Here is a 27302-nt window from a genome sequence, read left to right on the forward strand (position 1 = left end):
AAGACAATACTTTTTTTTTTTTTGTCAGGCGTTATTCTGGGCAGCATCCCTGCTCGGTCTGGGGCTTTCTGCACACTAGGCGCTGGAGGGTTGTGTCATTGTCCGGCAGGTCCAGCCAACCTCTCTTACGGCCAGCGGCCTCGATGTCCTTCCCCCGGTGTGCCCTGTTGTGGGCTCGGCTCCCGGCTGGGCGCCGGGCTGGCCACCGGGCAGCGGTCTGCTCTGTCCTTCGCGCCCGCGTTGAACCCGTGCCTGGGGCTCTGGGGCGCGTGTGTGCCGTTGCCTCCGCCTCCTCTTCCTCCTCTTCCGCCTCAGGAGGCTCCAAAGCTCCGAACACGTCCTTGTTCGTGCCGCTGACTGTGAAACCTCAGGGCCCCAGCGCGGATGGCGACGTCGGGGCCGAGCTAACCCGCCCTCTGGATAAGAGTGAGTGCGGGACTAGTGAGGGCGGCGGGGGTGTCTGCGGGGTCGAGGCATGGCCGCGAGGAAGCTGCACCCTGGTGCCCTGGAGACCCGCGGTCCCCTCGAGCGTTGTCATTGTGTCTGTCAGTGTCTGCTTATCGCGCTGGTTTGTGAGCCCCTTAAGGCTTGGGACTGCGTCTGAGTCTTGAATATGCCGCCCAGAAGTGGTTTTACCCCTTTCACTGCGCTCCTCTCGGAATGGTTTAAACCCCCTTCTGATGGGACGTTTCCACCTTTCTTGAGTCGTTAGGTGGACTACCGCTTTTTGGAGCATCCTTCGTTGTTTCTCCTCCGCAGCCCATAACTATTGCCCTTGAAAAGGGCGAGGGGATGGTCACTGAAAAGCCAGAGTAAGATTTCTTTCAGGATTCTTTTTTCATTTATTGGCATCTACGCAGACCTGGCACTGCTAGGCTGTACGGTAGTTGCCCAGAGGAACCAGACTCAGATCCAGCTCTTTACGCTCCAGAAACTTACAGTCTCGCGGGGAGGAAGGACGTATGGATAACCAACTCTAATACAAGTTAGAACATGAAAAGGGTTCCTCGGAAAGGTGGTATGTATCCTTGATCATCCAGGACTCCAGAGAGAAAGGAATTGCTCAGTATCGGCAAGTGGCAGCAACTAACTTTGAATGGGTTTGACAGGGAGGCGTGCAAATGGTTTTAAGGGGAATTTCAGATTATAGGGCTGCATGACTTTAGTTTCTGGATGATTAGGGCGCAGGGAATTTCCTCTGACCAAATGAAGCTCTGGGAGGTTGAGGGAATGCTGTAGCTTCACAGGGTACTAGCTCTCCAGGAGTTATCTTAGTTCACTTCAACAAGCAACATTGGTGACTCCTATTGTAACTTAAAAATACAGAACCACAGTTTATTACGGGCCAAATCTTGTTTTGGAGGGCAGTAGTAGAATAGAGAAAGTAGACAGTGGAAGTAGACTTTCACTGCCTGGAATACCCCTGTGATTCTTTCTCTCTTTCTCTTTCTCTTTCTTTCTTTCTTTCTTTCTTTAAGCAATGGCTTAATATTGAGTGTTTGCCAGAGACAGGTACCATTATAAGCATGTGACTCAATTTCCCTAATAACCCTTTTGAGGTTGACAGTATCCTTATCCTCCCAAAACTTGTATCTGTACCATGTGCCAAGCACTAGTCACACAGTAGGTGCTGAATATCTACCTATCTGTATTTCCTGGTTGATTATAATGCATTTAGCCATGTGGATGCAGATTGACTGACTGTGAGTAGAAAGTTGGTGCATATTTAAGTCATGCAGCACTTAAGTTACTGGTCTTACAGTCTACTTACCTTTTCTCCATTTCCTACTTGATAACATGAGCATAATATTTTCTCTGCCTACATCTCTGGATTGTGAAAATCATCAAAACATGTTAGGAAAAGCTCTTCGAAAAATATAAAGGGGTGAACAAATGTAAACTAATATTATTTGTACTAAACGTTTGCTATTTGAAAAATGGAATTGGGGCGCCTGGGTGGCTCAGTTGGTTAAGCAACTGCCTTCAGCTCAGGTCATGATTCTGGAGTCCCGGGATCGAGTCCCACGTCGGGCTCCCTGCTCAGCAGGGAGTCTGCTTCTCCCACTGACCTCTCTCCTCTCATGCTCTCTCTCTCTCTCAAATAATTAAAAAAAAAAAAAAAAGAAAAAGAAAAATGGAATTAATAGTTGGGTTGTTGCGGCAGCTGGGTGGTATCTGCCTTTGGCTTGGGTCATGATCCCAGGGTCCTGGGATTGAGCCCTGTATCGGGCTCTAGGTGGGGAGCCTGCTTTTCCTTCTCCCCTGCCTGCTGCTCTGCCTACTTGTGCTCTCACTCTCTCTTTCTGTCAAATTAAAAAAAAAAAAAAAAAGTGAAAGTTGGGTTGTCACCCTGCAATAAGAATCTGATACGTGGAAACTGGGAATATTCCCTTAGAAGCCCAAATAACCTACCCTACCTATAAATCTAGGTTGATGTGAGGATTTAATAAAATAATGTATTTTTAGGTTAGTATATCAACAAGGACTTTTTTCCTTAGGTTTTATTCTTTAGGCTATAATAGCTGGTATAAAATTCCTTAGACATATTTCTACTTAGAATCAGCTGGTTCCACTAGAGTAGTATTTTTAAGAACTTTGGGCACTATTATGAATTTTTAAGAAGTTTAGAACTTCTAGAAGTTTATAAGCTATAGCAGTGAAGTATAACTACCTTTTTCTTTCTTTTTTTTTTTTTTAAGATATAATTATTTATTTGACAGACAGAGATCACAAGTAGGCAGAGAGGCGGGCAGAGAGAGAGGAAGGGAAGCAGTCTCCCTTCTGAGCAGGGAACCCACTGTGGGGCCCCATCCCAGAACCCTGGAATCATGACCGAGGCTGAGGCTTTAACCCACTGAGCCACCCAGGCGCCCAAGTACAACTACCTTTGATAGCAAAGCAGCCCTCTTTCTGGGAAAGGTGATGAGACTGGAAGCTTTGGGCAGTCCCAAATGGAGCAGCAAAGGAGGAAGATAGTAGCATCCAGACCTTGAGATCAGCCACCTGAGCCCTGGCTGACCATGGATGGCAGATGTACGAGCAGAGTGTGATCTTTTGATTTTTGATTCATCACTGGCTTGTTTACAGGAGGTGGCAGCAATAAATAATATTCTTGGTGGATTTTATTATCCGTTGTCACTCCTAGGGAGAGTATCAGATGAATTGAGGCAAGTTGTGGTAGTTTCCTTACAGATTCTAGTACTGGAAAATGGGTAGATGAACATTGGAGCATGGATATGTAGAGCTGGGGCAAGAGGGTTGAAGCCACTCGCCTCCCTGTTAGTAGAGTGAACTGGAGTTAGAGTTTGGGGGAAGCTTGTCAAAACCCCTGGACTGATTTGTTCTGGCATTTGGATATAACGCTGTAGGGGGTCAAGATTATGGAGACAGTCCCCATAATAGTCCCCCTATAGACTGTTAGGTGATACTTCTTTTCAGAGGTCATCTAGCTTTCTGGATGAGAATCGTGGTTGCAGGAGGAACCTTATGAAGGAGCAGAGGCTTAGTAAAGTTCGCTGTAGTTTGATGCAGGGTATCAGGCACAGGCACATTTGGGGATGTAGAGAGTAGCTGAGGCTCCTTCTTCTCAGTGCTGCTGTCACACCTGTCACTGGAGCGCGAGGCGGAAGGGTCTGAGGCATTTAGTCTGATGCACCTGTCTGCTGCAGTAGTTGCCCTGGGAGCAAATCTAGTGCTTCTAACTCCCTTTGTGATGATATGAAAGATTTGGCATGTTCTACACCTGAAACTAATTTTATACTGTATGTTGACTAACTGGAATTGAAATAAAAACTTGGAAGGAAAAAAAAAGGTTCATCATGAGTTCTGGCCACTATTAAAACAATATTCCAGCACATCTGCATATTCAGTGACAAACATAGTAATACTTGCTGTAATATTAGGGGGAAGGGAAGTAAATACCACCACTAGGTTGTCTCTAGTACAGCCTCTTCGGGATTGATGCCTTTCCTTTATGGATCCTAGAGATTTCCCAGTCTGTTCCGATTACTTGCCTCCACCTGCATTTCCACTATGGCTTTGGCCTTTCCAGTTCTGTTGTGAAGAGAGGTTGAGTTGTGTAACCTTCCATCCGCTTCTTCAGCCCTCCAGTGAGCTGTAGCTTTGATGTACTCAGGTGGGATTCTCTTTAGTTATGGATGTGTACAGAGAAAGGAGTGAATTAAAACATTTTAACAAAATGGGTAAGTCTTGTGGTTTAAGCAACCACAATTGGTAATGGTTACTTTGTTGTTTATCATGGCATAGGTGGCGTAGAGTGGACTGTTACTTTTGTGTGACACTCAGGTGCAGTAGATTCACATTTTAGGAGAGAACTTGTTCTTGTGGACTGTCTTGAACATTTTGTTTTCTTTTCAAAAGAAAATGTAATCATTTAAAACAATGCCACTGGCTTGGAGTTTATAGTGGGCCTCTTAATTTTAGCAAGTGTAGCTGAGACCTGGCATAGCCATATTAAATCCCAGGCTCCCTTTGCAGGAGGCTGGAAGAAAGCTATATGACCTGGTGAAAAGTTGTAGTGACTGAGTCATTTCTACTGTGGCTGAGATCCAGAGGGTGTCTCCTTTAATCACTGTTAATTTTAATGGGAAGTAATTATGACCAAAAATCAGGTCATTCTGTTAATAATAGTGAAACCGTGAAAGCTTAATTTTTATGAATAGCAAAACTTACATCTTCATATACTTTTGTAGTAAAATAAAAAAAATTTTAGTGCTATTTCCATTAATGTTTTTTGCACTTTTCTTTTAAAAATTGGTAGTGGATTTGGAACACCCTTTTAGATAAAATAAAGTGTCGATACAGAGATTTTTGTGTGGGTAATACTTGTTTTTCAGCAACTTCAAAAAATAACGTATATGCCATAAAATTCATGTTTAAAGTGTGTAATGGTTATATTGTATGACTATCACCGTAATTTAATTTTAGAACATTTTCATCACCCCAAAAAGAAATCCCATACCCCGTAGTAGTCACTCCACATTCCTCTAGCCCCACTCCCCTTCACCCAGCCCATGGCACGACTAATTCACATTCTGTTTCGCTTAGGATATTTCATATAAATAATATCACACAATATATGGTCTCTCTGACTAGCGTCTTTCACTTAGTACAAGAAACCTTATGCTTGAGTAAAGTACCCTTGAATGTCTTGATTCTTGCAAAGCACTGGAGTGTTAGTTACAGAAAATGGATTAATTCTGAACAAATGTGGTATCTTCAGTTTGTATTGAGCCATAGTTCTGCAGCATTTCTCCAAGCAGTTGCATGTGCTTTTTTCCAATCTTTTTATTTGTCAGTGATTTTTCTACTATTGATGGAAAGAGATGATTGCTGGGTGCAAAGTAACAGATACCCAGAAATATCAGGATGGCTGCCAGTGATAGGTGATATATATATATATATGTGTCTTCCATTCCATTGTGGGAAAATCTAGTGCCTAAGCCACGGATTTTAAAATTCCCCATTATGCAAAACAAATTGTTATTGGGTGCTTTATTAATACAGGTTTAATTTCTTTAGTAGGTATTGTGTATATTGTCGCTGCATGAAAACGAGGTTGGTATTTGTGCAGGAGATAAAAGTACAGGCCACTTGGCCTTTCTGTGTTTCCTGGGCAAAGACGGTATCCTCCATTTTAGCCTCCCCTCCCAGAAATACAGTGTGTGTGTGGCAGGATCAGTAGAACATTTATCTCTGGAATAATGCAGTGGTATTTAACATGTACGATGTTAATACCATTGTAGCTTGACTGATTAAAATATTTTCATTTATGAAATTATTGATTCATGCTGTTATGTTGCTTCAGCAGACATGTAACTCACCCTCCCCTCCAGCACAGTGATTCTCTGTCATCACCCGTGATGTGCAGTCTGCTCAGCCTTGCTTGGGTACTTGCAGTGACAGGGAGCTGGCGCTTTTTTGAGGCAGCCCCTTTTCACTGTTCTAATTGTTAGAAGTTCTTGTATGAATTCCACTGAAATCTGCATCCCTCACTTCCCACTGACTGTAGTTATGCCATTTAGAACAAAATAAGTGTAGTCTGTTCTTAAAGTTGTCATCTTCAAACTAAAGATCACCCCTGACCTCTTTAGTCATTTGCATAAAAGCATGATGATCTGGTCCTTGCTGCACTGGTCGTCCTCTTAAGTACCTTTTAACTGATCATGGTTAGATGTTTAGAAAGGTTGTAAGTCAGTGAAACAGAATATGGTCATCTAAGAGTGGCCTGATGGAGGCTAAGGACGATGTCTAATCCTTTGGCACCTGGCTTACTTCTCTGTGGTATAACAGGAATATTCTGTTATTTGACTTTATAACTTTTCTAGACACTCTTGCACTATTAAGCCATAAAAAGCTTGTGATCAACTGAAATTTTTAAGTACTTGAAACCGTAAACTCCTGCCTTGAGTGTTATGACATCAAGTTTCTTTTGTTCTTTTGGGCATTTCTCCACCTAGAAAACCAATGTTAAGCACATCTTTCTTTCAGATGAAGTAAAGAAGATCTTAGACAAGTTTTACAAGAGGAAAGAAATTCAGAAACTGGGTGCTGATTATGGACTCGATGGTAAGGCTAATAGCATTTCCATTAGAGATATTTTATTACTTCTTAGCTTATAGCTTTTTCAGTCTTGTGTGAGACCTCGTGTGCCTGGGAAACAAGTACATACACGCTGTCTGGACGATGTCCCTGACCTTCGCTTCTGTCTTGATAGGAGTTGGGCAACATGTACCTGGTGGGCTGGACACACAGCAAAGGAGCTGTGTGTTCGTTTTTCCCTCCTGTGCTAGGATTTCACTGTTGGCCAGATCATAATAAACCAGCTGTAGGAGCCCCCAAAAGAGAGAGGACACTTTGATGAGTCAGGTGTGATGTGTGTATGTACACTTTTAAATGAGAAATGGAATGAAAACTGAGCCCTGCCTGTTGTGCTTTTGTGTTTCCCACAGCTCGTCTGTTCCATCAAGCTTTCATCAGCTTTAGAAATTACATCATGCAGTCTCATTCTCTGGATGTGGACATTCACATTATTTTGAATGACATTTGCTTCAGTGCAGGTAAGTGTTTAGAGACTTTAAAAATATCTCTTTTAAAATATGTTGAGCATACTTTGTATTTCTTCGCATGCTTCTTGTTTATTTCTCTGGTTAGAGCCTGTTTGTTGTAGAGTGGGCCCTGTTTACACTGTCTGTAAATAATTCTGTGCTTTCATAGGAGGCCTTCTAGGTCATTTTGCTTTTATAGTGGGTCCCTGAGCTAATCAGTAAATGAGCCATATATCTTAGACTGGAGGAAGACTGGGCCCTTGATCTATCACCTCTGCTCTCCACTGTGTGCTGTGTATAGGCCACAGTGAAGTGAACTCTCACAGAAGATAGAATTACTGCATGGCAGATTCCATCTGTTTCTGCCACTGAGTTTTTTTTTTTGGTTAGATTTTTTAAGTGTAGTGTTTGCACCTGCATTTGTCTTTAGTAACCAGAGGTCTTGCTCATATGTATTTCCAAGTTCATTCGTCCTTCCTTTCTTCCTTCCCTCCCCTTCCTTTCTTCCTTTTTTTTTTTTTTTTTAAAGATTTTATTTATTTGAGAGAGAGAGCGAGCACAAGCAGAGGGAGAAGTGTAATCTCTGCTTAGCAGGGAGTCTGATGTGGGGCTCGATCCCTGGAGTTCCTTGCTTCAGAATTTTTCTTTTAATCCTGGCAACGTCCCCTTGACTAGCTCACTAAGAAGGAAAGTTTCACTAAGTCTGGTTAGGGATAACATGTAGATCGCACCTGTTAATGCAGTGTTTTATTTTTCAGCTCATGTGGATGATTTATTTCCATTTTTCTTGAGACATGCGAAACAGATATTTCCTGTGTTGGACTGTAAGGATGACCTACGTAAAATCAGTGATTTAAGAATACCACCGAACTGGTTAGTTTCTTTACTTGTGGATTTGAAATACTAGTTTATAATCTTGGGAAGTTAGTGATCATTACAGTTTTTCTTCTCCTTTTTAAAAAAAATATTGTATTTATTTATCTGACACAGAGAAAGCGCACAAGCCAGGGGGAATAGCAGAGGGAGAGGGAGAAGCAGGCTCCCTGCTGAGCAAAGAGCCAGACATGGGGCTTGATCTCAGGACCCCGAGATCATGACCTGAGCCAGAGGCAGATGCTTACCTGACTGAGCCACCCAGGCACCCCTGATCATTACATTTTTTTATTATAGGCTGGATGATAAATCCTAAAAAGTCTATGAGTTGTTTTCCCTAGAAAAACAGGCAGTTAATTCTGGTGTCTCCCCTTGATTCTGATCAAGCTAGCTTGTAGGTTTTACTAGGACAAATCTAGAAAGTAGCCCTTACTTTAGAGTGTCGGCCTTACAATGTAAGTGTGGCCTTTCTTGTGTCAGCTGAATGCCGGGGTGTTCGTGAGCTCTCACCACTACCACCACTGTGGCTAGAACTCCACATCTAGTGCCTTTGCCACCTCTTTGAGACTTTCTCCTCAAACCCTTAGCAAGCTGCTCTCTGCTAGGGCCTACACATCTTCAGCTCAGCCCTTGGCCAAGGACCCAAGGGAAGTCTTATGTAGACGTCAAGGCATCTCCTCCACTGAACCCTTTCCTCTCTTCCAACCTCTCCCTTCAAATTCCACCTGCTTGTAGCGTCTCTGAATTTGATATCTACTGCTGAGCTCATTGGGACTGTCATACTTTGCTTGGGTTCTACCTCCCTGTGCCCTACTGGGGTACATTAGGGCTCATCTCAAATGTTCCTTTGTCTCAGGGCTTGTAGTCCTACATTGCCTGTCATTTATGTCCCCAAGCAACTGTGGTGTGTATTCTGTCCAGTTTTGTACTTGTTTGTGGTGGGAGGGCAAGTCCTGTACCATTTGTCATGGCCAGAGACAGAAGAAACAGTCATTACATGGTACCTGTTGAAATTCAGATGCTTAGGAATATTTACCTACAGGGTCATGTATTTAGAGCTGTGGCAATGATGTCAGCCTATCTGTGAGCTGATAGCAGTTTAAACTTACTTTAACTCCTGAAGAGAAGGGACTTGTACAGTGGCAAAAATAGCCAAGAAATTAATATGGATTTAGATCTATCCACTAGTTAGTAAATGCTAATCTTGGAAAATAGTATTTTTTAAGTTTTAAATCCTAAAATTTTTTTTTTAAAGATTTTGTTTATTTGTTTGGCGGAGACAGCAAGAGAGCGAGCGAGCACAAGCCGGGGGAGTGGCATGCAGAGGGAAAGGGAAAAGCAGACTTCCCACTGAGCAGAGAGCATGATGTGGGGCTCGATCCCAGGACTTGGGATTGTGACCTGAGCTGAAGGCAGACACTTAACCATCTGAGCCATCCAGGCGCTCCAGCAGTCATTATTTTAGTGTGGATCTGAAACTCATCATTTTATTCGGTTTTTCAAAGATGCTATCATGTGAATATTAACAGGATGTTTCATTGGAATCATTTTCAGTTGATACCTTTGTCAGGGTTGATTCTGAGGTTAATGGGAATAAGCTGTTTACCCACTTATGTTTTAGGTACCCAGAAGCCAGAGCCATACAGCGGAAGATAATATTCCATTCAGGCCCTACAAACAGTGGAAAGACTTATCATGCAATCCAGAAATACTTGTCAGCAAAATCTGGAGTGTATTGTGGCCCTTTAAAATTACTGGCACATGAGATCTTCGAAAAGAGTAATGCTGCTGTCAGTATATTACCAAATATTTGCCGTCTTTCTTGTTAATTTGGGAGGGCTGGGCAGGGCGAAGGTGGGAAGGTGGTAAAGGCATATGTAGTAATTTACCACTAATAAAAGTTGCCATAGTTTATTGTACTTTGTAAGCTGTACCATTATTTTATGTATAACTGAGAAAGAAAAAGATAACTGCCAATGAACTCTGACTTGCCATCTATTATTAGGCTACATCCTGATTTTAGATATGCTAAAAAGTGAAAAAATGTGTATTGGAATGAATGAAATACAGTATCAGATTATTTCACAAATACAGAGAAATGCAGAGAATTATATGTAAATAACTTGAATCCACTACCCAACTCCCATCAGATTCTTTTTTGTTTTTTTCTTTAAAGATTTTATTTATTCATTAGAGAGAGCACACAAGTAGGGGGAGAGGCAGAGGGAGAGGGAGAAGCAGACCCCTCACCAAGTTGGGAGCCCTATGTGAAGCTCGATTTTAGGACCCTGAGATCATGACCCGAGCCAAAGGCAGACGCTTAACCATCTGAGCCACCCAGGCGCTCCTTCCATCGGATTCTAACATTCCACCATACTTGTTGTTTTATTTATTTTCTTAAGAAATAAAATATTAATATGTTGAAACTCTGAGGCCTCCCTTGCTTCCTCAGAGTTAACCTACTCTGTTATAATATTTAATTTACCTTTTTTTCCCGATTAGACCTCTGATGCTATCAACTAGAACTAATGATAAAGACTGAAGCCTCCTGTTCAGACCTGCAAAGAACTGAATGCTGTGTGGGCTGAGGCATCGTTTGACTAAACGGACCATGTTCTTATTCATTGTTTTATTATGACTATAATATGAGTTGAACAGGCTTGGGAAGATAATTTGCATTCTCTATTTTTTGTTCTGGATGATTTGTGTATTTGGCATACATCATGCCTCGTTATCGAAAATAAGAAAGTATTTCCTCAGAACAAAGACTTTCTTTTACATAAGCACATGGTATTTCTCAAAAGCAAGGTACTTAATATTGATAGAATGCTATTATTTAATTCACAATCAATACTCAAATTTTGCCAGTTGTCAGTAACACCATTCTTCCAACCCCCCCAGGATTCTGTCTGGAGTCTCAACACTGTATTCTGTTGTCATACCCTCATTTCCATTAATCTGGGCCAATTGCTCAGGAACCTTTTATCTTTCATAACCTTTACATTTGGAAGACTACCAGTCATTTGTATTGTAAACAGTCATTCGGTTTGGTTATGTCAGATGTTTCTTCACGATTAGTTCAGACCTCTAGGGAGACTGGCTGTCCCGGATTGCCAAGACTTCCCTAAGATTTAGTATCTAAAGCCCTTTGTCTTGAGGAACCCCTCAGTCCCGGGCAAACTATTACACCATACTATTAATGCTGCTTCTTCTCAAGGAATTCTGTTGGGAGGTTGTTCTGTTCTTAAATATTACATATAATACTCTTCTTGAATATAGAAACAACTATATTCATTTTATTTTAATAAACCAAAATAGTACAGAAACACACAAAGTTAAAAAGTGAAACTGCTATAATTTCTCATGTTTGTGTTACCTGAGAATTTAGCTGATTTGAGATATTTCAATGTTTATGTAGGTTATGTAAGAGAACCACTTTTATTTTTCATAAAAATTTTCTTTCCAGGATTGGGAATGAATTTGATGGTAATGGCAAGAATACTCTATTAAACATAAAAATTTCTCTTTGCTGTCATTTTAAAAGTGGTGGTAACTCCAGATTTCTTTTTGTCATCCTAGGGTGTTCCGTGTGACTTGGTAACAGGAGAGGAGCGTGTGACCATAGAGCCAGATGGGAAACAGGCTGCCCATGTTGCTTGTACAGTTGAGATGTGCAGTGTTACAACTCCTTGTATGTACATGCCATTTAAAATGGTTTAGTAATGGTTTAATTTTAAAATGAAGATGAACATATGAAATGTGGTTTTTTGTTTGTTTGTTTGTTTTAAAAGATTTTATTTATTTATCTGACAGACAGAGATCACAAGTAGGCAGAGAGGCAGGCAAAGAGAGAGAGGAAGGGAAGCAGGCTCCCTGCTGAGCAGAGAGCCCTAAGCGGGGCTCGATCCCAGGACCCTGGGATCATGACCCGAGCTGAAGGGAGAGGCTTAACCCAATGAGCCACCCAGGTGCCCCTGAAATGTGTTTTTTATTGTAAAAAAGTATTTAAATGGAGATGAGTAGGACAACAGGTCCCCAGTGCTCAGAACTGCTGATAAATGTCAAACACTCTGTGGTGTTTGCTTTTGAATGTTCCTTTCCTTTTTTGTCTTCAAGGAACTAAAATGTTAACAAATATGATACTTCCTTTGTCCCACTCCTCGATTCAGTTCCTCTTCTGATCCAAGTGATAACAAGTATTTGGTATATGTCTTTCCTGTCTTTTTTCATATCACTGATATGTATTACCTGTGAGCACTGTAGATTGTGTATTTTGTTTATTTTTACTTACATATTTATTTATTTTAAAGAATTTTTTTTTAAGATTTTATTTATTTATTTGACAGAGATCACAAGTATGCAGAGAGGCAAGCAGAGGGAGAGGGGGAAGCAGGCTCCCTGCTGAGCAGAGAGCCCCATGCGGGGCTTGATCCCAGGACCCTGAGATCATGACCTGAGCTGAAGGCAGAGGCCCAACCCACTGAGCCACCCAGGTGCCTCTAAAGAATTTTTTAAGAAAGATTTATTTATTTGAGAGAGAGAGCAAGCATGTGTACACGTGTGTGCAGGGGGAGGGAGAGGGGAAACAGACTCCCTGCTGAGCGCAGACCCTGACATCATGACCTGAGCTGAAATCAAGAGTCAGATGCTTAACCAACTGAGCCTTGCATGTGCCCCAAATATACTTTTTTTAAAAGTATATTTATCTATGGGACACCTGGGTAGTTCAGTTGGTTAAGTGTCTCTCTTCAGCTCAGGTTATGATCCCAGTACCACATTGGGCTCCCTGCTTAGTGGGGAGTCTACTTCTCCCTCACTCCCATCTTGTGCTCTCTCTCCCACTCTCTCTTTCAAGTAAATAAATAAAATCTTAAAAAAAAAAAAGTTTATTTATTCATTTACTAATGTCTACACTCAATGTGGGCCTTGAACTCACAAGTCCAAGATCAAGAGTTGTGACTCTTCCAACTGAGCCAGACAACTAAGACAGAGATCACAAGTAGGCAGAGAGGCAGGCAGAAAGAGAGAGGGAAGCAGGCTCCCCGCTGAGCAGAGAGCCCGATGTGGGGCTCGATCCCAGGACTCTGGGATCATGACCTGAGCTGAAGGCAGAGGCTTTAACCCACTGAGCCACCCAGGCGCCCCCCTGGATTGTGTATTTTTTAAAACATTGATGTGATTACCATATTGTATTATTGTTCTACAACTTGCTTTTTTTTCTCCACAGCCTGTTTTTAGATCTAGTCTTGTTATACATGTATCATTTGTATGTGTATCATATATATCATAAATATATATATAAAGTTTGTGGCTAAAATTCCATCTTATGACTAAAATTATTCATTCCCTCCCCTATTAAAAAATATTTAGATTGCTTAAAGTTTTTCACTAATGGACACCTGGGTGGCTCAGTCCATTAAGCGCTGCCTTCAGTTCGGGTCATGATCAGAGTCCTGGGATTGAGCCCCATGTCCCAGCTCCCTGCTTAGTGGGGATCCTGCTTCTCCCTCTTCTTCTGCCACTCCCCTCCGCTCATGTTCTCTTTCTCTCAAATGAATAAATCAAATCTTAAAAAAAAATAAAAGTTTTTCACTATTGTATCATACTTCAGTGAACTTCTATTTAAGTAGTTTTGAAAATATTTTAAATAAAAATTAATTTTTTCTTACCACTAAGCAATCATATCTTCATTATAGAAAATACAAAAATAAATGCAAAGAGAAGAAAAAAAAAACTACAACCTCCCAATCCTACCCATCCAGAATCAACAAGTGTTAACCTTAACCCTGTGGTGTGTATTTTCCAGATTTCTTCTGTGTTTATGATTGTGTTGTGTATGAATATACTTATGAGTGCATTGTTGGTGTGTATATTTAATTAAATAGGATTATACATTATGTACTTTAGTTAGCTTTTTCTGTTTTAATAATTTTTCTGAGTAAATGAATAGTTTTTTTTTAAATGAGTCTATTATAAAAGTAGTACATTATAAAAATTTAGATAGCACAGAATTTTATAAATCAGAATTCCCTCTTCTGTACCCTTGTTTCTAATCTTGTTTGTATGTACCCAACTGCAATAGGTGATTTTTTTTTTAAAGATTTTATTTATTTATTTGAAAGACAGAGATCACAAGTAGGCAGAGAGACAGGCAGAGGGAGAGGAAGGGAAGCAGGCTCCCTGCTGAGCAGAGAGCCTGATGTGGGGCTCAATCCCAGGACCCTGGGATCATGACCTGAGCTGAAGGCAGAGGCTTTAACCCACTGAGCCACCCAGGTGCCCAGCAATAGGTGATTTTTAATATGATGGCTTTTCAGTATAAAATGTGCTTGCTTTCTTTTGTTTCCTAAATGTTATTGTGTGCATATTAGATTTTTTTTCTTTAATGTGCTCTTCTCAACTCCTTGTTACTTGAGGAAGAAAATTAAAATACAGTTTACATGACTTAAAGAGAAGAAAATAATATGGTCAAAAGCATTTTGGCATTAGAAAATAAAATGAGGTACAGTTTTTGCTGTCATGATGAGCTTAAAACCCCTAAGAATGAGCGTAAAGATCAGGGAATGACACTCTCCTTCCTGCTCCTGACATCTGCCTGGGTTCCTGTGATGGAGAAGCTTCATTGTGGTAGGGCTGTCTACTCCTTGTTCCTGGAAGTATAGATACTTTCTCTTTTTTACTATCCTGTGGGTATGTTTATTTTATTTTTTTTTTTTTCTTAAAGGTTTATTTATTTAGGGGTGCCTGGGTGGCTCAGTGGGTTAAAGCCTCTGCCTTCGGCTCGGGTCATGATCCCAGGGTCCTGAGATCGAGCCCCGCTTAGGGCTCTCTGCTCAGCAGGGAGCCTGCTTCCCTTCCTCTCTCTCTCTGCCTGCCTCTCTGCCTGCCTGTGATCTCTGTCTGTCAGATAAATAAATAAAATCTTTAAAAAAAAATAAAAAGGTTTATTTATTTTAGAGAGAGATCATGTGCATGCATTCACAAATATGGGGAGGGGCAGAGGAAGAGGGAGAGAGAGAAGTAGACTTCCTGCTGAGCGTGGACCAGTGCAGGGCTTGACTCCATGACCCTGAGATCATGATCCTGAGCTGAAATCGAGAGTCAGACACTCAACAAACTGAGCTACCCAGTTGCCACTGGGTGTGTTTGTTCTTATGAAGCAGATTCTCCAGTCTGTCTCATAAGACAAAGTAGATGCTAGATGGCCTGGGTTTGAATTTCATGTTTTTAGATCTTATACTTACTAACTGCACATGCTGTATTACCTTGGGCCAGAGATTTAACTTCTCTGGGCCTCAGTTTATTCTTCTGTAAAATGGCTAGAACGATGATACTTACTGTATATGTTTGTTGCCAAGATGAGTTGAGTTATAATTGTAAAGCATTTAGAGCAAGCCTGCCAGGAAAGAAGAGCTTAGTGAGTAGCGATGGTGGTGATGGTGGTAACAGAAGCTTGAGTTGTGGTGCTGTAATTTGTTCATGACACTGTTTAAGTTGATTGCATTGCTCATGATAACTTCTCATTGTAGATGAAGTGGCCGTGATTGATGAAATTCAAATGATCAGAGATCCAGCCAGAGGATGGGCTTGGACCAGAGCACTTCTAGGTTAGTGTCTTAATACTAAGCTGTGCTTTGTGACATCTGCATGGAGATGCATTTCTCTGCTTGACATTACCAAATAGAGTCATTAGGATCCTCTCTTTTTGAGGGTCAGCCTAGTGTGAGTTCTTATTTCCTAATTATTATTTTAATAATGGGAAGTCCAGTTCTCTTACTACAAAGTTAGCATAACCAGTTAATTAAAGTTAAAATGTCCAAATCTCACCATCTTTACACAACCAGGATTAACATTTTGGTGTTTTATGCCAGTCTTTTTCCTTGTGATGAGTATGGTGTTTTGTGAATATGTTATTTTGTATCTTGCTTTTTTTCAGTTTTCTTATTTCATAGACTTTTTTTTTCACACCACATACTAATATTGCCTATTCTCCATTGAAGAGCTGTGCTGTTTTTTTTCTAGAGAGTTGAACATTTTTTTCTATTACTGATAGTGCTGCAGTAAAAATTTTTGTGGCCATAGCTTTTTATTTATTTATTTATTTAATAATTTCTTTAGGATAGGCTCCTGGAATTGGAGTGTTTGAGATCCATGGACATGAATGAACATTTCCACTGCTTGATATTGGAGTGGATTTTTGATCAGTGTGTTGTAGGTCATGTGTTTTGAAATTTAAAAACAAGTAGCTGAACTCCTTCAAACAAAGCATATACATTAAAATGTGTAATTTAAAATAGATGGCAGTGGATCTGCTCAGTGATAAGGAGCTTGTAGTTTCATTTACCCTTCAGCCCTCAGCCTCTGAGGCCCTTAGTGATTCCATGGAGCCTAATTTGAAAAACATAAGTATAAGATTCAGGGCTATCCATCAGAATGCCAGGTTCTAATCCTGGCTGGTTTCACCCTCGATGAGACTCAAAACCTCGGCCAAACCAGTTTAAAAGCTCTGAGACAGGGCGCCTGGGTAGCTCAGTGGTTAAAGCCTCTGCCTTCGGCTCAGGTCATGATCTCAGGGTCCTGGGATCGAGTCCTGCATCGGGCTCTCTGCTCAACAGGGAGCCTGCCTCCTCCTGTCTCTCTCTGCCTGCCTCTCTGCCTACTTGTGACCTGTCAAATAAATTAAAAAATAAATAAATAAATAAAAGCTCTGAGACAGTCTCTGCCCATTAGAAGGTTGTTATTTTGGGGCGCCTGGGTGGCTCAGTGGGTTAAAGCCTCTGCCTTCGGCTCAGGTCATGATCTCAGGGTCCTGGGATGGAGCCCCGCATTGGGCTCTCTGCTCAGCAGGGAGCCTGCTTCCTCCTCTCTCTCTCTGCCTGCCTCTCTGCCTACTTGTGATCTCTGTCTGTCAAGTAAATAAATAAAATCTAAAAAAAAAAAAGGAAAAAAAGAAGGTTTTTATTTTGAGGTTTGCATCAAAGAGATAATATTGATGAACAGGCTTGGTAAAGTTGTAAAGCAATAGGTAAGCAAAGCATTTTTGCTATATTAAGGTATTATATATTCAATTTCATATCTTTAAAAAATGACTGATTTTGCATTTAACAGGACTCTGTGCTGAAGAAATCCATTTGTGTGGAGAATCTGCTGCTATTGACCTGGTTACTGAGCTTATGTACACGACCGGGGAGGAAGTGGAGGTACTAGATTACATGCTTTGTTCTCAAGGTGGCGTAGCAAAGAGCCTAGAGTACCCCAGCAGTGCTTCGTAGGTCCCAGATAGTGGCACAGTCGGAACTTAACTGAAATAAAAAGAATGCTTCATTTCCTCCCAGTTGACTGGGTCGTATATTATTTGGTTGAATATCATGATCTGACATCCTGGCAGAATGACCAACATACCCTAAGCCTTCCAAAAGTACAAGAGACTTTTCATCTTCTCTTGACAAAACTTTTTGGAGTTTGAGCAGATCTCTTTAGAATTAACTAAGTCAGGAATGTTGGAAGTTTGAGGCTTAGCAAAAGTTCATGGTTTTCAGAGCCTCAGATGTCCAGTGTTAGGACCTTTAATATACATCTAATTGCTAGAGATAGTTTGTATCCCTTTCTTAAATTCATAGAAAGTAACTGGTTTCCTTTTAATCCTAGGTTTTGTTTTGTTTTTTACTGTAGTTCTTGAATAAGATGAAGGAATTTTAAAAAATTGATCTTTTAGTTTTATGTTCAGCTTCCAGGGAGAGGCTAGAATGAAGTAGAAGAAAATCTGGGTTCTAGGCTTTGCTGTCATTAGCTTTACATTCTTAGGCAAATAACAGAAGACTAGAACTGAAAGGACCTTTATCAGACCTGATCTTTTAAATGAGCTCTATTTTACTTTTTTATAAAATGGAAATAATAGTTAATAACCTTTCTGAAGTTATCAAGTTGCCATGAAAATTGAATATATGTAAAAGGGCTTTGAAAAATTTTTGAAGTGCTATATGGCATTTTAGGGGTTTAGAAATACTAATGAGAATCGATGATATCATTTATAATATGAAAAATAATGTGTTTTTTGTACTTTCCTTTGAAAAATGTTGGAACTTGTCAGTTACTTTAAGATTTTATTTATTTATTTATTTATTTAGAGGGAACACAGGGAGGAGGGGCAGAGGGTGAGGGAGAAGCAGATTCTCCCTGCTGCAGGGAGCCTGATGCAGGGCTCGATCCCAGAATCCTGGGATCATGACCTGAGTCAAAGGCAGATGCTTAACCAACTGAGCCACCCAGGCGCTCCAGTATTTAGCTGCTTTTCATTGCAGGTTTTCACTTACGTATTAATCACAAGAAGCTAAGTGTGTTATTTTAAAATATCATGTCTTTATTGTAGGTTCGAAACTATGAGAGGCTTACCCCCATTTCTGTGCTGGATCATGCATTAGAATCATTAGACAACCTTCGGCCTGGGGACTGCATTGTCTGTTTTAGCAAGAATGATATTTATTCTGTGAGTCGACAGATTGAAATTCGGGGATTGGAATCAGCTGTTATATATGGCAGTCTCCCACCTGGTAATTATTGGCTTTCATTATGACAGATATGAAATCTCTTATTTTTGCTATTTGTGTCATGCTATGTATAGAGAACTTAGTAAAAGGTACTGAATTATGTCACTTGATAAACTAGTAATTTATTAAGGGTCATATAAAATAAATTCCTCTAGTTCATCTTGGTGGGGTATAATAGAAGCTTTTAAATTCATAGTTCTTGCTGCTATTGTTAGGCTGTATTGTAAACGTTGAGTTGATGATTTTTTATAGCAAGTCATTAAAGGGGCACCTGGGTGGCTCAGTTAGACATCTGACACTTGATTTTGACTCAGGTCATGATTTCAGGCTTGTGAGATGGAACCCCATGTTGGGCTCTGTGCTGAGCATGGAGCCTGCTTGGGATTCTCTCTTTCCTTCTCCCTCTGCCCCTCCTGGCTCTCTCTAAAAACAAAACAAAACAAAAATATTAAAATGTGAAATACCAGTTTGTTACTTGTGTTGAAGTTATAGTCCTGAAATCTTTTTTTTTTTTTTTTTCCCTAGAGAGAGAGAGCACGAGTGTCAGTGGGTTGAGGGAGTCAGAGGGAGGGGGGAGAGAGAATCTCAAGCAGACTTCATCCCCCAGTGCAGGCTTGATCCCAGGACTCTCAGATAATGACCTGAGCTGAGATTAAGAGTCAGATGCTTAACCGACTGAGCCATCCTGGTACCCAGAAACAATAAGAGTTTTATTCATAAAAATGGAGAGTAGGAGATGAGGGGTTCCAAGATATACTTAGTGTGATGTGTTAAAAGACTGAAAATGCTGAACTAACATAAACCTTCTGACTTTAGGGACCAAACTTGCTCAAGCAAAAAAGTTTAATGATCCTGATGATCCATGCAAAATCCTGGTTGCTACAGATGCAATTGGCATGGGACTTAATTTGTAAGTAATTTGTTTTTAATGCTCATGGGTAGTCAGTGGGTTAGATGGCAATTAAATATTTTCTAATTGTCATTAGAATGACCAAACATTTAGGTTTAGAAGAATGGGTATTGTAATACAGATCTGAGATTGATCTTGTTTATATCTCTTGAGAGAAAAAAAAAAGAAACAGCACTAGGAGTTTTGAGTGATACTCCCTACCACTAGCCTGTTATGTTATTCTATTGTACTTCCAGTCTCAGTCAACAAGTGTATGAGTGCCCATTATGAATGTGGGGCTAGGCCTTAGCTCTAGGAATAACAGTATTATGCTTAAATAGTCCTCTCTGGGTAATCAAGGCAATTATACCTTTGTGAATTAAAGAACTATTCAAAGCTGTTAATAGCTTTATTATATGTTAAATATAAATATATATTTATATAAATATATATTAAAAATAAATATATATGTTAATAGCAGCCTACTTTTTTTTTGTTTTTGTTTTTTTTACTAGAGTGTGTGAGAGGGGAGGAGTAGAGGGAGGAGAATCTCAAGCAGACTCACTGCTGAGCACACAGCCACTATAGGGCTTGATCTCACAACCCTGAGGTCACGACCTGAGCTGCAATCAAGAAGTCTGATGCCACTCACTCCCCACTGAGCCACCCAGGGGTAGCAGCCAACTTGAAAAGCAGTCTGAGAGCACTTTATGTGGTTTACTTGTATAAAAAATAAAAACTTATTTTTGGGGTGCCTGGGTGGCTCAGTTAGTTAAGTGTGCGACTCTTGATTTCAGCTCAGGTCATGACCTCAGGGTCCTGGGATCAAGCCCTGAGTCAGGCTCTGCACTCAGCGCAGGGTATGCTTGGCCCTCCCCTCTCCCTTTGTTCTTCCCCCTGCTCGTGCTCTTGGTCTCTCTCAAATAAATAAATAAAATCTAAAAAAGAAAAGTTATTTTCTGTAACTTATTGAAGGATAATTTACATACTCCACAGTTTACCCCTTGTAAATGGACAATATTTTTGTAAATGTACAATTTAATGATTTTAGTAAATTTACACATTTATTAAAAATGCTATTTAAGGGGAAGAAAAAGAATTACTGGCAAACCTCTTTTCCTTATTTTGTAAACCTTGGACAAGATTGTAAGCAGGCCTAACGTAAACTAGAATTGCAGTGAGCATTTCTGCAATGACCCAAATGATGGAGAGTTTTTTATTCAGCAGTCTGAGTGAGTACTTTTATTTCTCTTTCAGGAGCATAAGAAGAATTATTTTTTATTCCCTTATAAAACCCACTATCAATGAAAAGGGAGAGAGAGAAATAGAACCAATTACCACCTCTCAGGCCTTGCAGATTGCTGGCAGAGCTGGTAGATTCAGTTCAAAATACAAGGAAGGAGAAGTGACAACAATGAATCGAGAAGACCTCAGTTTATTAAAGGAAATTTTGAATAGGCCTGTGGATCCTATAAAGGTAAGATGTAACATGTTAATTACTTCCCCGTGGAGGACAGTCATTCCTTCCTTCATGTACCTTCCAGACTCTTGCTTCTGACACCTGGAAATAGAAATAAGCAAAAGAAAGTTTTGTGCCATGAAAATCATGTCAAGAAAGCCCTACTTTACTGCTTCGGAGAGGCATAGGGACCCCTTCATCGGAGAATGGTGTGCAAGTGAAAGGTCCAGATGAAACAAGTGTAGTGAACCTGATACTCCTTTAGTTCTTCCTGTCTGGTGATGGGTCGGGGAGGGGCGTAGTTGCTTCAGGTGGGCACACAGCTGTGTCAGCAGACCGAAAAATTATGAGAAGCTTGAATGTGGAAGAAACCTTGAGTGTGGGGCAGAAACAGTACTAAGCAATACAACTTTGAGCCAGTAAGGACAAGGTTCCGTTTTGGTTAGTGCAGTTAGTTGAGGCAGCAGCATAGGTATTTTAAGCAAACCGTTACAATTTAAGTTACTTGGAAAATTCACTTATAAATTAACGTGGCTCGTTTTATTCTTCAGGGGTGCTGGTAAAGGGGAGTAGAATTGAGGTGATGCAAGGAAACATTCCTGGAGGAAGGCTGTGGTTGAACTAATTTCTGTAACTCTTGTTAAGAGTGCAGTTGATAATGACACACCTGCACTTTTCTCCTGTGTGCCTCAGTTCCTGGGCTTATACTCGGCCTCCCTCCCATGACTCGTCTCTTCTTTCCTCCATTCATCCTTTGCTCTTTCTCTTTCCCATGCCCTTTCTCTCTGCGTATACTTAACTGTAGGCATTTATTGGTACTGGAATACCGTTGAAGAGATCATTGGCCTCCAGTTAAGACATTCTCTCCTGTATTTGTCAGTTTTATTGCCTTGGCTAAAGCGATTGATTTCCCTTGTTCGTTTTTGTTCAGTGAAGATAACTGAGACCCTGGAAAGCAGTTTTGGTACTCTGTCAGATCATCATAGATTTTAGGAGTATAACTAAGATACCTGCGAAAAATTGACTAAGTACTCAGTTGGATGTAATTGGTTGATTTTACTAAATCATCAACTTTCTTAATTGGTAACAAATGGGAAAGTGATGTTGCTTTTTTCTTTTTTACTCAAATTCTTGTCATTTAACTAATTTGGCTAGAGCTTAGCCTGAATATAGGAGTATTTTGAAATAACTTAAGGAAAGTTGTCCTTTAAAAAGAAAACTTAGAGTTGATCTTTTCTTTTACTAAAGGCAGCTGGTCTTCATCCAACTGCTGAGCAGATTGAAATGTTTGCTTACCATCTCCCTGATACAACACTTTCTAATCTCATTGTAAGTAAAAACTCACTTTTAAATCTCTTCTAAAATCTAAAATTTCTTTTCTAAAAATATTGGTATGTCAGACAGTTACAGGTTAACCTCCTGGGCATCAGTGAATAGTTTGTTTTATGACTTTGCTACCTGTGAAGTTTATCTTGAAGGTGGAAAAACGTTCTCGTCCTGAGGAATTTTCTGAGTATTTCAGGTTGGGAGGGCCATGGGGGAGGTCTTTCAGCTTGGGAAGGCAGTGGATTAAGCGGGGCTTTCTAGAAGACTTACAGATTTGAAGAGATTGTCCTTTGTAGACTTGAGCACTTTATTCCTGCCCACTTAGGCAGTCCAGTAATGTATCTTTCCCCCCGCCCCAGGATATTTTTGTAGACTTTTCACAAGTTGATGGGCAGTATTTTGTCTGCAACATGGATGATTTTAAATTTTCTGCAGAGTTGATCCAACATATTCCATTAAGTCTCCGAGTGCGGTATGTCTTCTGCACAGCTCCCATCAACAAGAAGCAGCCCTTTGTCTGTTCTTCACTGTTACAGGTAAGCCTTTGTCTTTGTATTTGCCTTGTTTCAAGTCCATGCATTTCCCCAAACAACACTTTGTTATGTAAAGTGAAACAATTGGAGAGTATCTTTCAATATGGGATACTATGTAAGAAGTTAAATATAAAGTGGTTCTTTTTTTCTTACAGGCACTTTTTTGGGGGTCAGGGAAACTGTTGCTTTGTATTTGGATTTATGTGGTAGCCTTTGTGAAGAAGCTAAAACAAAAACAAGTATAATTTTGGGGGGCTGGTTCTTTGCCTAATGATACACTTTTTTTTTTCTTTTTTTTAATGGTTCTTTTGGTCTTCTTTTAAATATTTGTTTGTTTGTTTGTCTGTTTATTTTAAGTGGGTTCCTTGCCCAATGTGAGATGTGAACTCACAGCCCTGAGATCAAGAGTCATATGCTCTGGGATGTCTGGGTGGCTCAGTTGGTTGCGTGTCTGCCTTTGTCTCAGGTCATGGTCCCAGGATCCTGGGATTGAGCCCTTCATTGGACTCCTTGCTCAGCAGGGAGCCTGCTTCTCCCTCTACCTGCCACTCCCCAGCTTACGCGCGTGTTCTCTCTGACAGATAAATAAATAAAATCTTAAAAAAAAAGTCACCAGGTTCTACCAACTGAGCCAGCCAGATGCCCTGATACACTTCTTTCTTAATGGCATTGGTTAATATTATTTGGAAATTCAGTTTTCCTAATTATAAGGCACTGAGTCAGGGATAGCTGTCTTACGCGTTTGGTGCCAAGGTTCTAGCCCCTTTTCTTTTCATTCATTTGCATAGGGATACAAACCTCTGCCTCCTGAGGAGTACAGGATGCTCCCAGACAAGGGGAGGCAGGGAAGGGCAGTGGAAGCTGAACTTCCAGCCCCCTGCCATGTCCTCTCAGCTCGCAGAGCTCTTTCCTCTCCCTCCCTATTGCCTATGGCTGGAGTGCTATCTCACTAAACCCCCAAAGGCCTCCTCTTTGAATCCTCCTCACACTCATAGTCTCACTGCTATCTTTTCTGTAGAACTCAGCATTCTGCATACTAACTGTGTTCCTACCAAATCTGTTTCTAAATTTATGTTCTAAATTACTTTGCAATCACACAAATAATACATAAATGCTTTCTCGCTACACTCAGTTAAAACACTGCAGATAGGTTAAATTGGGTTACCACCCCCAATTCCAGTCTTCGACGAAGCTACTGTTAACAGTTTGTGTCACTGCAGACCTCTTCCGTTGCGTTTGCCTACGTGTGTGTATACATACAGAAATTCTAGTTTTTTTGCGTGGGTGTGTTTTCCCATAAATGTTGTGATGAATTATTCTGCAACTTGCCTTTCTCTTTTCCCATTAATGTGTCTTAGAGGTATTGCATGTCCTAGGTATTTACCTAGAAAATATGTTTCTTAGAGCTGACATTTATGGGGGAGTTAGTTGGCATAAGGTTGAAGTTTATGGAACACTCAACTGCTATAACCTAACCTGGATAGAGCTCAAGACCATGGCCTTGACCCCTTTTATACAGCTTTTCTAATGAAGTAGCAGCATTTTACTAAGGAGTAAGAGGTCTGGAATGGTACAGACCAACAGTTGCTTATATGTTCTGTTAGTGGTAGCATGTTACATTTAGAGATTTTTCCTTTTTTCTTGATCACCATTACTTACTGAACTATAAAAGAGCTCAATCCTTTGGATGGTCTCTGATGCCCCCCTGGATGGTTGTTTGGAATCAGTGTTCTAGGGAGCTCTTTTAGGGCTGGCTGCTGGATGGAGGTACCTGATTGGCATCTCTCCCTTCCCTTCTCTGCACAGCTCCGTACTTAACTCTTTTACATACCGGGTTTCCACTAGTCTGTGGCCACAAATATTAAAGCCACTGTCTTTGTAAAAGAAACTGAGTGTGGCTTGTCCTGCTTTTAGCAAAGGTTAGTATGGTCACATTTCCATCTTCATGGCTATCCTGTTTGGCACTTATTAAGCTTAGTAGAATGCATAACTGAATTTAATAAAATCATAACTTTTTTTTTTTAAAGGTTTCATTTATTTGACAGAGAATGAGAGCACAAGCAGTTGGAGTGACAGGCAGAGGGAGAGGGAGGGGGAGAAGCATGCTCCCCGCCTAGCAGAGAGCCTGATGTGGGGCTCCATCCCAGAACTCTGGGATCATGACCTGAGCTGAAGGCAGACGCTTAATTGACTGAGCCACCCAGGTGCCCCAAATCATAACATTATTTAACCATAGTTCTAAAACTGCCTTGCCTCTTGGAAGTATTGGCCTTGTTTAGGTTAAACATTTAGAGATAATTTTCCCTAATCAGCAAATGAACCATTTGAAATCAGCTTATTCTTGAAGCTAAAGATTTTAAACTCTTGCTCTAGAAGTCTCATGTGGTTGTGGTCTGTCTGCTGTAGGCCATATCTGTGTCATTTGGTTGTGGTCTGTTGGGGATAATTGTGCATAATTGTGCCTAGCGTTGTTGGAGAGTGGGAGCAGCTTGGTTTTCCAAGCACATTCTCCAGCAGTGTCCTGTGGTTTCAAGAGGAGGTGTGGTGGTCTTACGGTATTGATGAGGAAGCTGAAGCACAGAGTGATGGCTTAGCCAAAACACCACAGCCAAGTGAAGAGGCAGAGTCTTTTTACCATTTTGATTGACTCATACGCAACCAACCCAAAGAGCTTCTTTATGATAAGGGAGGACATTAACAAGATACAGCTCATACTTGTAGTTATAGGACTGTTGCCTGAAGGGATAGAAATGAGAGTCTTTGATGTCCGTCCAGAACTTAGAACATTAAATGTACATAAAAGTTAACATGACTTAGGCTCTGGAAAGTTAATTCTTGTACAATTTCTGATGCACATATTATCGCCCTGGTTTTGGAAAATGAAGGAAGCCCCCCTCCCCTTCTTTCTCCTTTAAAGTATCTTTGTAAAGTATTAAATGTTCTAAAAATTAAGACAAGTATAAAGATGGAAAGATGCCAGCCTGCTTATTGAAACAACCACAGTTGATTTTTTGTTGTGCTTTCTCTTTCTAATTGCAGACTTAGGTGAATTTTTATTCTTCTACCATTCTTTTCTTTCAGTTTGCCAGGCAGTATAGCAGGAATGAGCCACTGACCTTCTCATGGTTACGTAGATATATTAAATGGCCATTACTTCCACCTAAAAATATTAAAGACCTTATGGATCTAGAAGCTGTCCATGATGTCTTGGATCTTTACCTGTGGCTAAGGTATCACATTTTTCCTTTATGTACTCTCGTTTTTCTAAGTAATAGGGGAAATCAAAGATTTTAAGAGTAAATGGTCTTTTGCTCTCTCAAGTTAGACACATTTTTGCAGGGTGTTTTATGTTATGTTTATCGTCCATTATGGCTGTTGAGCCTTATTTATAAACATTCTAAAAATGACTGAGGGACTTCTTGTGATTCTAGGTCAGATAGGTAGGTGAGAAGGTTTACTAGACCGTTGCTACACAAATGGTGGTCCCTGGGCCGAAAGCACTGGTACCACCTGGGAACTTGTTAGAATGAGAGAATATCAGGCCCACCACAGACTTAATCAGACCGCATTTCAACAAGATCTCCAGGTGATTCACTTGTACATTAATATTTGAAAGGTACTCTGCTAGCTCAGTGATTTTCAAAGGTGGGGCATGTCCCACGGGGGAACATACCAGAATCACTTAAGATGAGAGTGATGACCTACCCTCATAATGACAGTATTGCTCAGGTGTGCTGGGGCAGAAATAAGGATTGATCAGAAGCACTGGACAGAGTTTGCAAAAATAGAACATTTGGGATTAATCAGTGTCAAGATGTAGTTAGGTCAGTGAGATAAGTCCAATACTGTGAGAAGAGCTCTTATTATAACCTAATGTGTCTCTTTCCCAGCTACCGGTTTATAGATATGTTTCCAGATGCCAGCCTTATTCGAGACCTCCAGAAAGAACTGGATGGCATTATCCAAGATGGTGTACACAACATCACCAAACTGATTAAAATTTCAGAGGCACAAAAGCTGTTGAATTTGGAGAGCTTGTCAGCAGAGAACCAGTCGCGATTGTCAGGAACTGTGAAGGGCCAAGCTAGAAGGATGCGTGGAACCAAAACCTTAGGGAATAAAGCTGCTGAGACACCCAGCCCTAGTGTGGGAGAGAAATCCCTGGCTTCCAGATTGGTGCAGCAAGGCCTCCTCACTGCAGACATGCTGAAACAGCTAGAAAAAGAGTGGCTAACACAACAAACGGAGCATGGCAAAGACAAAACAGAGCATGGGACTCACTCAAAAGGGACAAGAAGGAAGAAGAAGGATCCTGATTCAGATTAGTTTTATTTTATTTTTATTTTTGCAAATAAAAATATTTTAAAACCTTTTTTTTCTCATATGTATTTACTCCTTGCTATGGTATTGTGGCTATCTCTTACTATTGTTGTTGTTTTGGGGGGGAGGTGTGTGGGAAAATAAGCTCTTAAAGATTTACTTAAGATTTAATTTATTTTAACATTTAAAAATTACAAATTACAAAATTACAAATGTCTTAGAGATTTTATTTAAAATTTATATAGTGGCCATTTGTAGTATAGCACTAAGATAATGCATTGTAAGGAA

The 27302-nt window shown here is 40.5% G+C and overlaps 1 protein-coding gene across 1 annotated transcript; it reads left to right on the forward strand.

Moving 5' to 3' along the window:
* Positions 1-106: 106 nt before the first annotated feature.
* SUPV3L1 (Suv3 like RNA helicase) lies at positions 107-27066 on the forward strand. The gene is made up of 15 exons (XM_047701405.1): positions 107-426; positions 6511-6588; positions 6972-7079; positions 7826-7940; positions 9562-9730; positions 11520-11631; positions 15470-15547; positions 17049-17140; positions 18310-18490; positions 19304-19397; positions 20634-20853; positions 22084-22164; positions 22521-22697; positions 25776-25924; positions 26585-27066. The coding sequence occupies exons 1-15, from the start codon at positions 144-146 to the stop codon at positions 27018-27020; spliced, it is 2373 nt and encodes a 790-aa protein (XP_047557361.1). The 5' UTR covers positions 107-143; the 3' UTR covers positions 27021-27066.
* The last annotated feature ends 236 nt before the right edge of the window (positions 27067-27302 follow it).

The sequence above is a fragment of the Lutra lutra genome, chromosome 14 (assembly GCF_902655055.1).
Source record: "Lutra lutra chromosome 14, mLutLut1.2, whole genome shotgun sequence".
Taxonomy (NCBI): Eukaryota; Metazoa; Chordata; class Mammalia; order Carnivora; family Mustelidae; genus Lutra; species Lutra lutra.